Source organism: Echinops telfairi, unplaced genomic scaffold (genome assembly GCF_000313985.2).
Source record: "Echinops telfairi isolate 266 unplaced genomic scaffold, ASM31398v2 ScPeMD7_28;HRSCAF=97, whole genome shotgun sequence".
Taxonomy (NCBI): domain Eukaryota; kingdom Metazoa; phylum Chordata; class Mammalia; order Afrosoricida; family Tenrecidae; genus Echinops; species Echinops telfairi.
In genome coordinates, this window is record NW_022103925.1 from 985,165 (window position 1) to 996,824 (window position 11,660).

General features: G+C 61.9%; 1 protein-coding gene across 1 annotated transcript in view; it reads left to right on the forward strand.

Annotated features, from left to right (window-relative positions):
- SH3TC1 (SH3 domain and tetratricopeptide repeats 1) overlaps positions 1 to 11,660 on the forward strand; it is a 32,524-nt gene that overhangs the window by 813 nt on the left and 20,051 nt on the right. The window contains exon 2 of the mRNA XM_045289463.1: positions 10,808 to 10,989. Coding sequence (XP_045145398.1) covers positions 10,808 to 10,989 — 182 coding nt within the window. The remainder of the gene's footprint in view (positions 1 to 10,807; positions 10,990 to 11,660) is intronic.

An 11,660-nucleotide genomic window follows, 5' to 3' on the forward strand; every position in this document is an offset into this window, starting at 1 on the left:
CCCTCTGTGCCCCCCTCAGCCTCCCGTATGCCTGCTCCTTTTGTGCATCCTCTCCCCGTCATCACGCCCCATCTGTGTACCCCTCCTGTGATCCCGGAAGTGGCTTGTCCAGTGACCAGTGAGTGACCGTATCCTGACTGGGACCTGGGCATCCCCCGCGCCCCCCCGCCCCCCGCCCTGAGCATGTGGATGGCATGGGAGGGGGAGGGCTGTGTGTCAGTGAGTCCCTGGCTCCAGGGTGATGGACGTGCAGGCCGCGGCCCGGAGTCCTTGTGCAGGCCAGCCTTTCCGCCACCTGAGGAACTGCTGACCACTTCCTGCCTTCTTGCCCCGGATGCCCGTCCGGCTGCCGGCAGCCTGCTCTGCTCGCATCCTTGTTTTGCATGGAGCAGTTCCTGCGCCCCGAGGGGAGGGGGGATTCTGCCCCCGGCTGACGGGCCTGGGTCAGAGCTGTAGTGACCAAGGATGGAGGTACCAGGCCATGGTGTCCATGCACGCGCTGCCCTCCCAGCCCCACTGGGCTTCTGCTTGCCCCCAGGCCCTGCCTGCCTGGGCTCCGGGCCTTCCCTGGTCTGCTGGGGGGGGCTCTGGGGACACTGTGCCATGAGCTCTCCTCTGTACTTCACAGAGGCCATATTGGAGGTCAGGGTTCAGAGTGGACACCATGGAGGTCAGGCAGGTGGGGACAGGGGGACCGGCTGAGTCTGGGCTCTGACAATGACCACATATGCCTCGGGGCCTCACTCTGGCCACCCCTTGAGGGCCAGAGCGAACTGGGTCCCCTCGGGAGGGCTCTTGGAGGCTGGTTTTTCTGACGCAGAGCACCGGGCCTTTCCTCTGCCGTGCTTCCGGGTGACGGGACCCTCCTGCCACCGCCGGCACTGCCCAGGGACCATCTCACAGCGAGAGGGTCATGTGGGAAGCCTTCCTGTGGCCTTGGGTGGTGGCTTTGTCCCCAGCGTAGGTAGGCCTGGGGGACTTCCTGTGAGTCTTGCTCTCGCAGGACCAGCTGTATCGGAGCTGGTCCTTAGCACCCGTCATGGCGGGCAGGCATTCCTCTGGTGACAGCATGGTGTTCCAAGATGGGAGGTCTGCGGCACGTGGCCTCTGTCCACACCGTTTCCCCACCAGCATGGGCTCGCTTGGTGTCTGGGTGGCTGCGTCGGTCACTGTCCAGGTGCGGCGTTTTCAGCATGCTCTTCATTGCCTTGAGGTCTGGTGGCATCAGCCCAGTCAGACAGAGGGGCAGCAGGAACCAGGAAGAGCCCCAGCTGGATGGGCACAGTGGCTGCAGCCAGGGGCTTGGACACAGGAGGTTGTCAGCACGAAGTGGGACCGGGCGGGGCTCCCTTGGCTGCACGAACCGTTGTTGTGAGTCAGGACAGACCAGATGTCCCTTCCCAACAGCCTGGTGTCGCAGGAGCCCGGCTCCGGCAGTGATGGTACATCCGGCTGCTCACAGCCATTCAAAGCCACCTGCTGCTTCGAGGACTGGAGCTCTCCGGTTCCGCTGGTGCCTGGGGCCGCTATGGCTCCAGGCACTTAATAACCACAGTTACAGCCTCGGAATCACAGAGACGTTCTCCTCTGCCCTGCAGGGTCACTCTCAGTCGGCATTGGCTGAGGGCAGGGAGTTTTTCTTTATTAATGTCGGCAGCACAGAAGCGGTCATCCGGTTGAGAGGGACGTCCAGCTGAAAGCCCCGTGGTGTTGGAAGGACCCACAGCTGTAGGGCTGTGGATGTTAAGGGCAGAAAGCAAAGGCATTGTCTGGAAATCAGGGTCGGGGACATATCCGTTCACCATGGCCACAGGCAGGGCCACAGACTGAGGAAGGGGCCACTGTTGGCATGTGGACAGGATTGCTTCCAGGACCCCTGAGTGCCCTGGTTGGGGTAGGACTCATGGCCAGGTGGCCCTGGTACCCCAGTTTCTAAGTAGGACACTCCCTAGCATGTCCCTGAGGGCGAGCCTGCCTGGTTACCAGGCCTTGGTAACCCACTTTCAGACTTACTCTGCCTGAGGCAATGCTGTTGACTGTGAGGTGCCACGGTTCCAAAGGACTACATGGAGGCCGAGTTCACGTCGGGGTTCACACGGAGTTAGAGACCCCACGCACTACAGACCCGAGCACCCCCACAGCAGTGGGACGTTGGTGCCCACTGTGGCGGCCACCGTGCCGCTCCCTCTTGTCCAGGGCCTGCCTGGTGTTGTTTGGGGCTGTTTGTGCTGAGTAAGCATGAGGCTCTTCTCCAGGGCCTGATCGCTGCTGTTGGGTAAGCATTGGACCGTAAACCCCGAGGCCCGCAGTTCAAACCCACCACCTGTCTCACGGAGAAGAGGGGAGGCTCTCCGCTCCCATAAACATGCCCCACCTTGGAAACCCTCTCTCGAGCCCCTGTGGTCAGGGTCAGCTCGGGCCCTCAGCTTGGTTCTGGCTCGGGTCTCTCCTGGTCGCGTGTCTGGCACACACATTCTGGCTGCACTGCTCCGAGCAGGATCTGCCTGTTGTTGTTAGTCTGGGTGTGGGGCTGTCGATACGCTTGGCCAGCGCCATTCCTCAAAGACACCCTTTTCTCCAGTCCGCCTCCCTCATGTCCACGCCCCCCGCCCATGGCCTGAGGCCACCAAAATACCATGATGTGGGGCAGTCCTCAAAGTGACGCCCTTGCTTCTCAACGTCTGAAAGAGGGCTTGTGTGGTGGGTTTACCCAAGGCAGCACGTCGTTTGCTCCCCGGGCTGCTGTTTCCATGAGCATTGACGGTGGATCCAAGAAAGAGGAAATCCCGAGACGTCCGCCTTTCTCCCTGTGGGTCCGTGGTGAGGATGGGGGCGTCCTTACATTGTGTTGTCATCCACACTGAAGGCTGCTTCAAGGCCTCCCCTCTCCAGGCTGAGACCCTCACTGCACGCCCCACGCGCAGAGGGTCCCCTCTAATACACCTGGCCCGACCTGCCCTCATCTCCGGGTTCACATCACAGTGGGGCTGGGCAGGAAGGCTCATGATGGGCCTCTCGGCTCTCTAAGATGCTTGCCCCGCCTCCCGCCCCCAGGGTGTCTGCCCTCCCCCGTCCCACACACTAGGGAGACCTGGTGGCACAAGTTGGGGGGTCAAGATACAGCCGCTGCTGCTGGGTGGAGTTCCTCTCACAAGGGCCTTGTAGGAGCCCTGGTACCACAGTGGCTGCTCATTGGGCTGTGATCCACAAGGTCAGCAGTTCAAAACCACCAGCTTCTCCTCAGCAGAAAGATAAGGCTGTCTACTCCCCTAAAGAGGTACAGTCTCGGAAGCCCACAGGGGCAGTTCATGAATCAGAATGGGGTCTCTATGGCAGTGAAGTTAATTTTTAGAGAGAACAGAGTAGACCGCCCCCAACCCCTGCTCACCCCATAGCGACCCCATGGGACAGAGTGGAGCCGCCCCAGGGGAAGGAGAGCCTCTGCTATTCGCAAGGGTTTCGGGAGAATCCCACAGGTGCCTGTTCCTTCTTCCTGGTGTGTCCTAGTCTGGAAGCTGTGCCGAAGCCTGCCCACCCGGCTGGCCCTGCTGGTGCCGAAACCCCGGACACAGCTTCCAGCAGCCACACACAGGCCACCTCGGGGCAACAGGCAGCTAGGTGGGTACTGGTCAGTGAGTTGACCAGGAGAAGACGTCCAGACGTCTGTGGGGAATGCCATGGTCTCTCCAGTCTAGTTTCCCACAAGCTTAGCAGCCCCTCAAAGGGCAGAGCGAAGCCCACCTGCTGTTTCTCCACTCCGCTGAGACTAGCAAAATTCTTACTGGCCCCCTCTGGGCCCCAGGGGCAGAGGCAGGGCTGCTGGCCAGTCCAGAGTCCAAGGGGGTGGGATGGGACAGTGTCCAGTCCCCCAGGGCCTTTGCATTCCTGAGTGCAGACCTGTTGGGGATTAACCCTGCGGGGCGTGGGGGCTGGGTCCCAGCCTTGGCTCTCTTGCCTGTAGTCTGGGGATGGTTGTCTTAGGACGCAGGTGGAGTTTTCTGGGGAGTAGGTTCAATGCCCCTGCCCTCGTGAGCCCATCACCCCATCACTGCCCCAGAGACACCTCAAGGTGGCACACTGGCAGCCGATCCTTCCTCCTTCCCCAAGTCACTGCCCCGATTCCCCACCGGCCTCTGAGGTCAAGGGCTCTGGCTGGGAGCAATCTGGGGCCAGGTGTCTGCAGAAACCACTTTGGACGGTCTCCCCACCCTAAGTCTGTCCTGGAAGGAGTACGGCCTGAGTGCTCCTTAGAAGCAAGGGGGTGAGACTTCTCTCACTTCCTTTGGACATGCTGTCAGGAGAGATGGGCCACTGGGGAAGGACCTCGTGCATGGTAAAGTGGAGGGGCAGTGAGAGAGAGGAAGACCCTCCCTCGGAGAGATGGACGGACACCGTGGCGGCAACAATGGGCTCAGGCACAGGAACCCGTGTGAGGATGGGGCAGGCCCAGGCGGTGTTTGTCCTTGTCTGAGAGGGGCTGTGTGCTCCAGCAGCTGTGAGAGGGCGGGGCTGCCGTGACTGGGTGGGGCTGTCACGAGTGGGCAGGGCGTCCTGAATGGGTGGGGCTTTTCGTGGGCAGGGCTTCCATGAGGGGCAGGCACTGAATCCATGGTAACTGACAGCAGCTGGGGGTGGGGGCGGGGTTGTTGCGTGCAGACAGCCCCCTCAGGAGTCATGGGGTCACTCAGTTCCGGGGAACCAAGCATGGGTGCTCTGCCACCAGTTTGACATCCCAGGAGGAGCTTGGGTGGTGGCTTCCTGGTGTCACCAAAGAAGGTCATCTCTGAGGGTCCAACACCACGTGGAGGGCACGGAGCTGAGACCCAGGGCTGGAGTGGGCTGCTGCTCCAAGACCCAGGGCTGGGAGCTCAGCTCAGACCCCAGTCCCCTGGGGCTGCTCTGAGCCCCATTTTCTCATGTGAGCCAGAGCAAAACCAGGTTCCACCCAGAGTTCAGGCTCCACAGGGCTCCTCACCCCACCTGGAAGGGTGTGTCTTAAGCAGGGGCCACCCCAACTCCAGGGACAGCTAAGGGCACAGCTAGGGGGAGGGAGGGAGCGGAGCGGCCAGGGGCTCATGTTCTCCTGGCTCGAGCTTTGTCACCCCTCTCCTGAGACCCATGGTGCCCACTCCCAGCCCCAGCAGCCGCACCTCCTGAGGCCTCTGGAGGGGCTGGGTGACCTGCTCCGGGCAGGGCCCCGACCATGGGCATGAGAAGGACTGGCCCTGAGCCGTCCTCTGACAGCAGGGCTCCCTGGACAGTTTGGGGAGCTGGACAGTCATTCCGAGATCTCCAAGCCTCGTCATTTGAAAGATGAGAGACAGAGGCGTGGGGTGGGGTGGAGGATGGACCCCCCTTCTCTGGGAGGCCCTGGACTGCACAGCACAGAGCCGAGGGGGGATGGGCCTCTGGAAACCCCCCCACCCACGTAGGCCTGAAAGCCCAGCTGCAGGGACAAACAGGATATGGGGTCCTGACTGCCGCAGGGACAATGGCCAGGAAAGGAGGTCTCTCCAGGACATTTTAGGGGCAGGAGCCCGGCGGGGGGAGGGCCTCTGCCAACACATCTCACAGCAGATGAGGTGGGTGCACCCCTCCCTGGACTTGCAGAGCTGGGGTGCACACAGGCCGGGGCAGGGAGCCTGCAGGATCTCCAGCCACCTCACTCTCCAGAATCCTGCCTCACGGAGAGGGCTAGCTGTCCCAGAGCAGCTGCTGTGGGTGACTTGGGGGTGCCTGGAGAGCCTGTGGTTGGAGGGGGTGGCAAGGAGGGGAGGGGGATGTGATACCTGGGGTGGGGTGGGGGCCTGGAGTAGGGATCTGGGTCTCCTGGGAAGCAGCTGGGTACGAGCAAACACTGCGCTGCTCAGAAAGGGCCGGCCCTGGCCAAGGCGCTCTCCAGGACAGCCGCTGCTGCGGCCGCTGAGAACACCTGGCCCGCAGCTCCCGCGGCCTCAGGTGGTCACAGTGTGACTGTTGCCTGGTCCAGCCTCGGTCTTCCATCTGCGGAATGAGCACACAAGTGGTTCTTCACCGGGAGGTCCCTGGCGAAGCTCTGGCAGAGGCTGGCACCCTTGTCTGAGCCTCGGGAGGGTGTTGCGGGTGGGGGCTGAGGTGTGAGGCAGGTGGGCGAGAGCCTGGGCCAATGGGAAGGACAGAGTAGCTGCTCAATCAGGCTTTGTGGACAGAGAGCTCCCTGGTCTCATCCCTGCTGATTGGGCCAGTGGACACGTGTGCCTGTGTGTGCACATACATGTGTTTGGGTGTGCATGCACATGGGTGTGTCTGCTCACATGGGCTTGTATTTCTATGTGCTTACATGTGAATAGGTGCCTGCATGTACACAAGAAATGTTCATGTGCCCGCAGAGTATACGTTTATTTGTACATGCACATGTGTGCCTATGTGTGCACACAAAGGCACACATGCGTGTGTCTGTGTGTGTCAGTGCACTGTGCAGTGTCTGGTACTCACATGCATGTGTCTCTGTGTTAGTGCACCGTGCAGTGTCTGGTACTCACATGCATGTGTCTCTGTGTTAGTGCACCATGCAGTGTCTGATATTCACACACATGTGTCTCTGTGTTAGTGTACCATGCAGTGTCTGTTACTCACACGCATGTGTCTGTGTGTATTAGTGCAAGGTGTACATGGGTTCACAGCACACACATCAGCGTGTCTGTACACTTAGACTCATGTTTTAAGCTCATCTGTGTGTACGCACACATCTGTTAGTGCACTGTGCATACACTTACCACTTCTCTCTGTGTCTGTGTGCATGTGTGTGTATTCATGCACATGTGTTCACATATAACCATGACAGACATGTGCCCATGAACATACATGTATGTCTGTGCCTGTGTGTTCACAGGCGTGTTTGTGGGCGTACAAGCGGGTATGTTGTGGGTGTGCACAGTGCCCGTGTGCAGAGGGTGTGCGCAGTAAGGGGAAGAGGAACAGAGAGTAGTTCTGAGCATGGCAGGGACAGAGGGCTGGCAGCTGGTGGACTTCCCCAAATGTGGTGCCCACGCGGGGTCCTGGGGGCTGCAGCACAGGCCTGGGCCGCAGGCACACACAGGGGCAGGGCTGGAGCCAGTCCCGGTGGGGGGGGGGGGCTAATGATCAACCTGGGCAGAGCTGGCCTGCTTGCCCACCGGCACGGCGCAGAAGGAAGTGGGGCAGGAAGCAGGGCGGGGGCAGCAAGCAGTCAGCTGTGCTGTGGGCGGCCCTTCAGCCCAGTGGCCGGCCAGCCAGAGCCAGACAGCCATCGGGCCTGCCGTCCAGCAGGCCCTGCGAGCAGCAGCCGCCAGGAGAGCAGGTGTGGGGGCCCCTCCTGGGCACTGGGACTGCGCCCAATCTGACCCGTCTCTGCTTTTCACTCTCTGCCCAAACTCTCAGAGACGACTTGGGCTGGGGCGGGGAGTCACGGGGCCCTGAGGCCGGACCACAGGGCGTGCTGGTAACCAGGCTGGTGGTCATGAGGGAAACCAAGGTGGTGGAGGGCTGGGGACCAGGCTAGTTTCAGAGATGGTAACAGGGCTGGTTACCCTGGTAGTTAAGAGCTGGTTACCCAACAGTAAGTGCTGGTGACCGGGCTGGTGATGGGGTAACCCACATGCCCCTGATTTCCTGACACACTGCTCTGGGTCTGCTGCCCTTGCCCCCCTCTGGCCCTGGGGACTGGACACTGAGGCTGTTTGGGGAAGCAGCAGGGACAGCGAAGGGCACAGGGAGAGTGGACTGGCCTCCTGGGCTCAGTGTGACTCCCCCAGCTACCCAGCCTCTGCCATCAGAGGGAGGGACGGCAACTGTGCTGACTCGGCATCTGCCCTGCCAGCACCATGAGGTCACCACCCACCAGCAGACAGACCCGTGACGTGACCCGGGGTCTCTGGCCAAGGGTCCCTGGAGAGGACATGGGGGGGCTGGCCCAGCCACCTGGCTTCTCCTGGCTTCAGAGTACCCGCTCTGTGAGCTGTGACACCCCCATGCCCGTCTGCAGTGGGGGTTCTGGGCTCCCCAAGCTTACAGAGCTGGAGGCAGACTCAGCAAGCCCCGTGACCGAGCGCTGGGTGGACAGTTAGCTCTGAGGCCAGGAGCCTTGGGCCAGGGAGGTCGGCCAGCGGGTAGTGGCCTGCAGTGGGGGTGGGTGAAATGGAGGTGGAGGTGGGCGGGGCACAGAGCAGATGTGCCCAGGATGAGGGTCAGCCCTCAAGCATCTGGTTCAGCCCCGATCCATGTGACCCAGGCAGGAGCTCTGCTCCCAGCGTGCTCTGCGCAGCGGGCTCTGCCATGCCGGCCAGGCGAGTGTCCAGCCAGGGTTTGCTGCCTCAGCTCTGGAGGCCGGAAGCCACGTGCAGGCATGCCCCCAGCAGTGGTGTCCCTGGGGCTTGTGTCACCCAGTGACACACAGGATGTCACCTCCCCCCAGCTGCCGCCCCTCCTTCCCCGAGGCGCCAGCCTGCCTGCCGCCACCCTTGGGCATTCTGGCCGAGTCAGGAGGTGCAGCCTGAGCCTCCCCCTCCCCATATTCCTCCTGTGACCTCCCGCCCCATCCAGCCTCTGTCCCTGTGCCTCTCCTGTCCTGCCCACCTCCCCTCTCCCACGGCCGGCCCTTGTCGGTCTGCAGCGTGTCTGCTCTCTCATACGCAGCCCACTCAGGGTAGACCAGGGCCAGGCACTCGGGCGACCGCCTGTGAACCTGATGATTCAAATCAACACGGACAGCGAGATAGTGCCGTGGGGTCACTGCTGGCTCACCACAGTCCTGCAGGACAGTGTGCAGCTGCCCCTGCGGGGACGGACCGGCTCTTCCTCCGGCAGAGAGTCTCGCCCATTTCGTGGGGAGCAGCTCGGTATTGCAAACTGCTGACCTTACGGTGAGTCGCCCAGCGGGGACCCGGCCCACCAGGGCTGCTCTCTGCAAGGGCAGCAGTTCTACTGTCCTGTCCTGCAGGGTCACTGTGTATCGGCGTCCCCTGGAGGACAGTGGGGGCCTTATAAAAACACCTTTGGATGCTGTCTCCTCTCAGGGGCAGCTCACAGTGGGGACCAGGACCTCTTCCCGTCCTGTAAGGGATGTGCTCACCCACAGTGGGTGGAGAAGTCGGCCTGCCTGGGAGGGGCAGGGGTCCCCCCACAGCAGTGTCAGTGTGGCATGCTGTATTGAGACGCCCACTCCACAGAGGAGGATGTCAGAGCTCAGGTGACAGGTAGCAAGGCTGTGGTCCCCACAGAGGGCTGCTGGGTGAGCCGGTGGGGCCAGTTGTAACTCGATGGATGCCCGCTCCAGCCCCTGGTGCCTGGTTCAGACAGTGAGGACTTGGCCTCCTGCACGTGGTCCACTGTGCACCAAGCCCAGCTGGGAGGTGGGAGCCAGGAGCCCGGTCTTTCTAGTCTATGGCCCCCTCATGACCAGCATCTCCCAGCTGGGGACAAGGACACTGTGGCACCTGAACCCAGGCCTGCCAGCAGATGTCACCCCTGGCACTGGCACTGGGCTGCCCGGCTGCCCCTGGGCTCATCTCTGAGGAGCAAGGCCGTGCAGTCCAAGGGCGGGGTGTGGTGGCCAGCCACGGGCCAGTGAAACAGGAGAAGCCCACTCCCTCAGGACTGGGGGTGTCAGTGGGACCCCACACTGTGGATGGTCACCCTTCCCCAGATCTGTCCTGGGTGTCACATGCCTGAGTGTTGGTCCTCTCTGTAGGGGCAAGAGGTCGGCTTAGGACAATAACTCCTGCAGGGGACATGAGGGGTCAAGTGTCCCCCAGGAGGCAGGGTGAGGGGCGTGAGAGCGTGACCCTGTGTGGCAGCCTGGCCCTTGCAGATGCTGTCACTGAGGTCCATGGGAGGCCACCCTGGAGCAGCGGGTGCTCCCCCTGTCTGAGCGATGCTGTGGACAGAGGGACAGAGGGAGGGCCCATGTGAGGACGGAGCAGAGGTCAAGGGGTGTGGCTGTAAGCACCAACTGCCACCTTTGCTGCTCTAGCTCCCGACTCGTTGGTTTCTGGTGAAAGAGAGACATCCGGAGAGCTCTTGTGGGAGAATGGGGTAAGGGTTCTGGGGTCCACGCACACAGGCGGGGAGGCACCTGTATGTCCTGTCCAGGATGGGATGGACACCCTGAGCCCCAAGTCGCCAGGGAAGGGGCTTAGGAGAAGCCTCACGGTTGGGCTGGTCTCTGGGCCAGACCCATGGCTGCTGGGGCCTCTGAGGTTGGCGAGAGCAGCACAAACAGCATGCAACTGAGGGGCCAGGCATGAGTGAGGGTGTGTCCATGTGAGTGCGTGTGGGAATGTATGAGTGTGCACATGCGAGGGGGTGTGTAAACGCGAGGCTGTGTTTATCTGTGTGCACATGTGTGTATGTATGTAGGAGTATGTGAAAGAGGGTGGAGGTGTATGTGTGTGTGTGTGTGTGTGTGTGTGTGTGTGTGAGTGGGTGTGACCAAGGCTGTGTGTGTGAGGGTGTGTGGGCGGTTGAGAGGTTGAGGGGGTGAGTGTAAATGTGTGTGGGTGAGGGTGTGTGCATGTGAACACGGCTATATTTGTGTGTGTGTGTGTATGACAGAGAGGGTGAGGTGCATGTGAGTGTGCATGTGAGTGAGTGTGTGTGTAACGACACACAGCCCTCAGATCCGCGGCTGTGAGGGCTGAGGGGGGACCAGGGGAGGGGACTGGCTCCCAGGCCTCACAGAGCTGGACTGAAGGGTCAGCCGGGGCCTAGAGTCCCCACAGCACAGTGGAGACCCCTGCTCTCTGCCCTCCTGCCCAGCTCCACTGAACCCCTCGCTGTCCTCTCTCCCCAGACCAGCCGACCCCAAGCCCTCCGACCTGCGGCCTCCTGGGGCCATGGAGGATTCGGCTGAGGCAGCCGCCCCGCACCTCCTGGACAGCCCCGGGGTGGAGCCCTGGTACAGAGACCAGGAGGATGGGGCCAGGGCGGTGGGCTGGAGCTGGTGCCCAGCGGCGGACGCTGCGGCCGGATCTGGTGAGTGCAGCAGGCGTAGCCGGGGTCCTCAGAGCTGGTCTAGAGGCACTGCGCTGAGTGGCCCACAGGACGGCCACGTAGAGCCCGCTGGCCAGACGCAGGGTACAGGGCCATGTCTAAGCGAATAAACAGAGCAGAGGGAGGGTCTATCTGCCGGGGTAAGGCGGGGCTGATGGGATGGGGCGGGGCTGACCAGATGGGACGGGGTGGGGCTCTTTCCACAAACCTTTGCTTTTGTCCTGTCCTGCTCCACTGTGGGATGACAGAGTGGGGCAGCACTGTCCCCCAGGGGCCACTCAAAGATCCAGAGGACAAGGGAAGTGGCCTGGTCACCAGGAGACCCATGCCCCAGCAGGGGCCCCCAGGCGACCTGATGCAGGCGGGTGGAGGGATTCCCCCAATAGTCCAAGCTGAATTGTCACTGTGTCCTGAGAGGGAAACAGGATAGTGGGGATGGGGGGTGGCAATGTGGTTTATCCCTAGCTCCCTCCCCCTCCCCGCCCCCGCCCCTAGAAGGTACCTGCTCACCTGTGGCAGGTGTGATGTGGGCCATGCTCGCCCCACTGACCAGAGACAGCCTGTGGGCTCTAACCCTGCTGGTGGCTAGACCACAGCTCACTGGGGCTCAGTTTCCCCACCAGCGAACCTGAGGAGGGCCCAGGTGAGCCTCA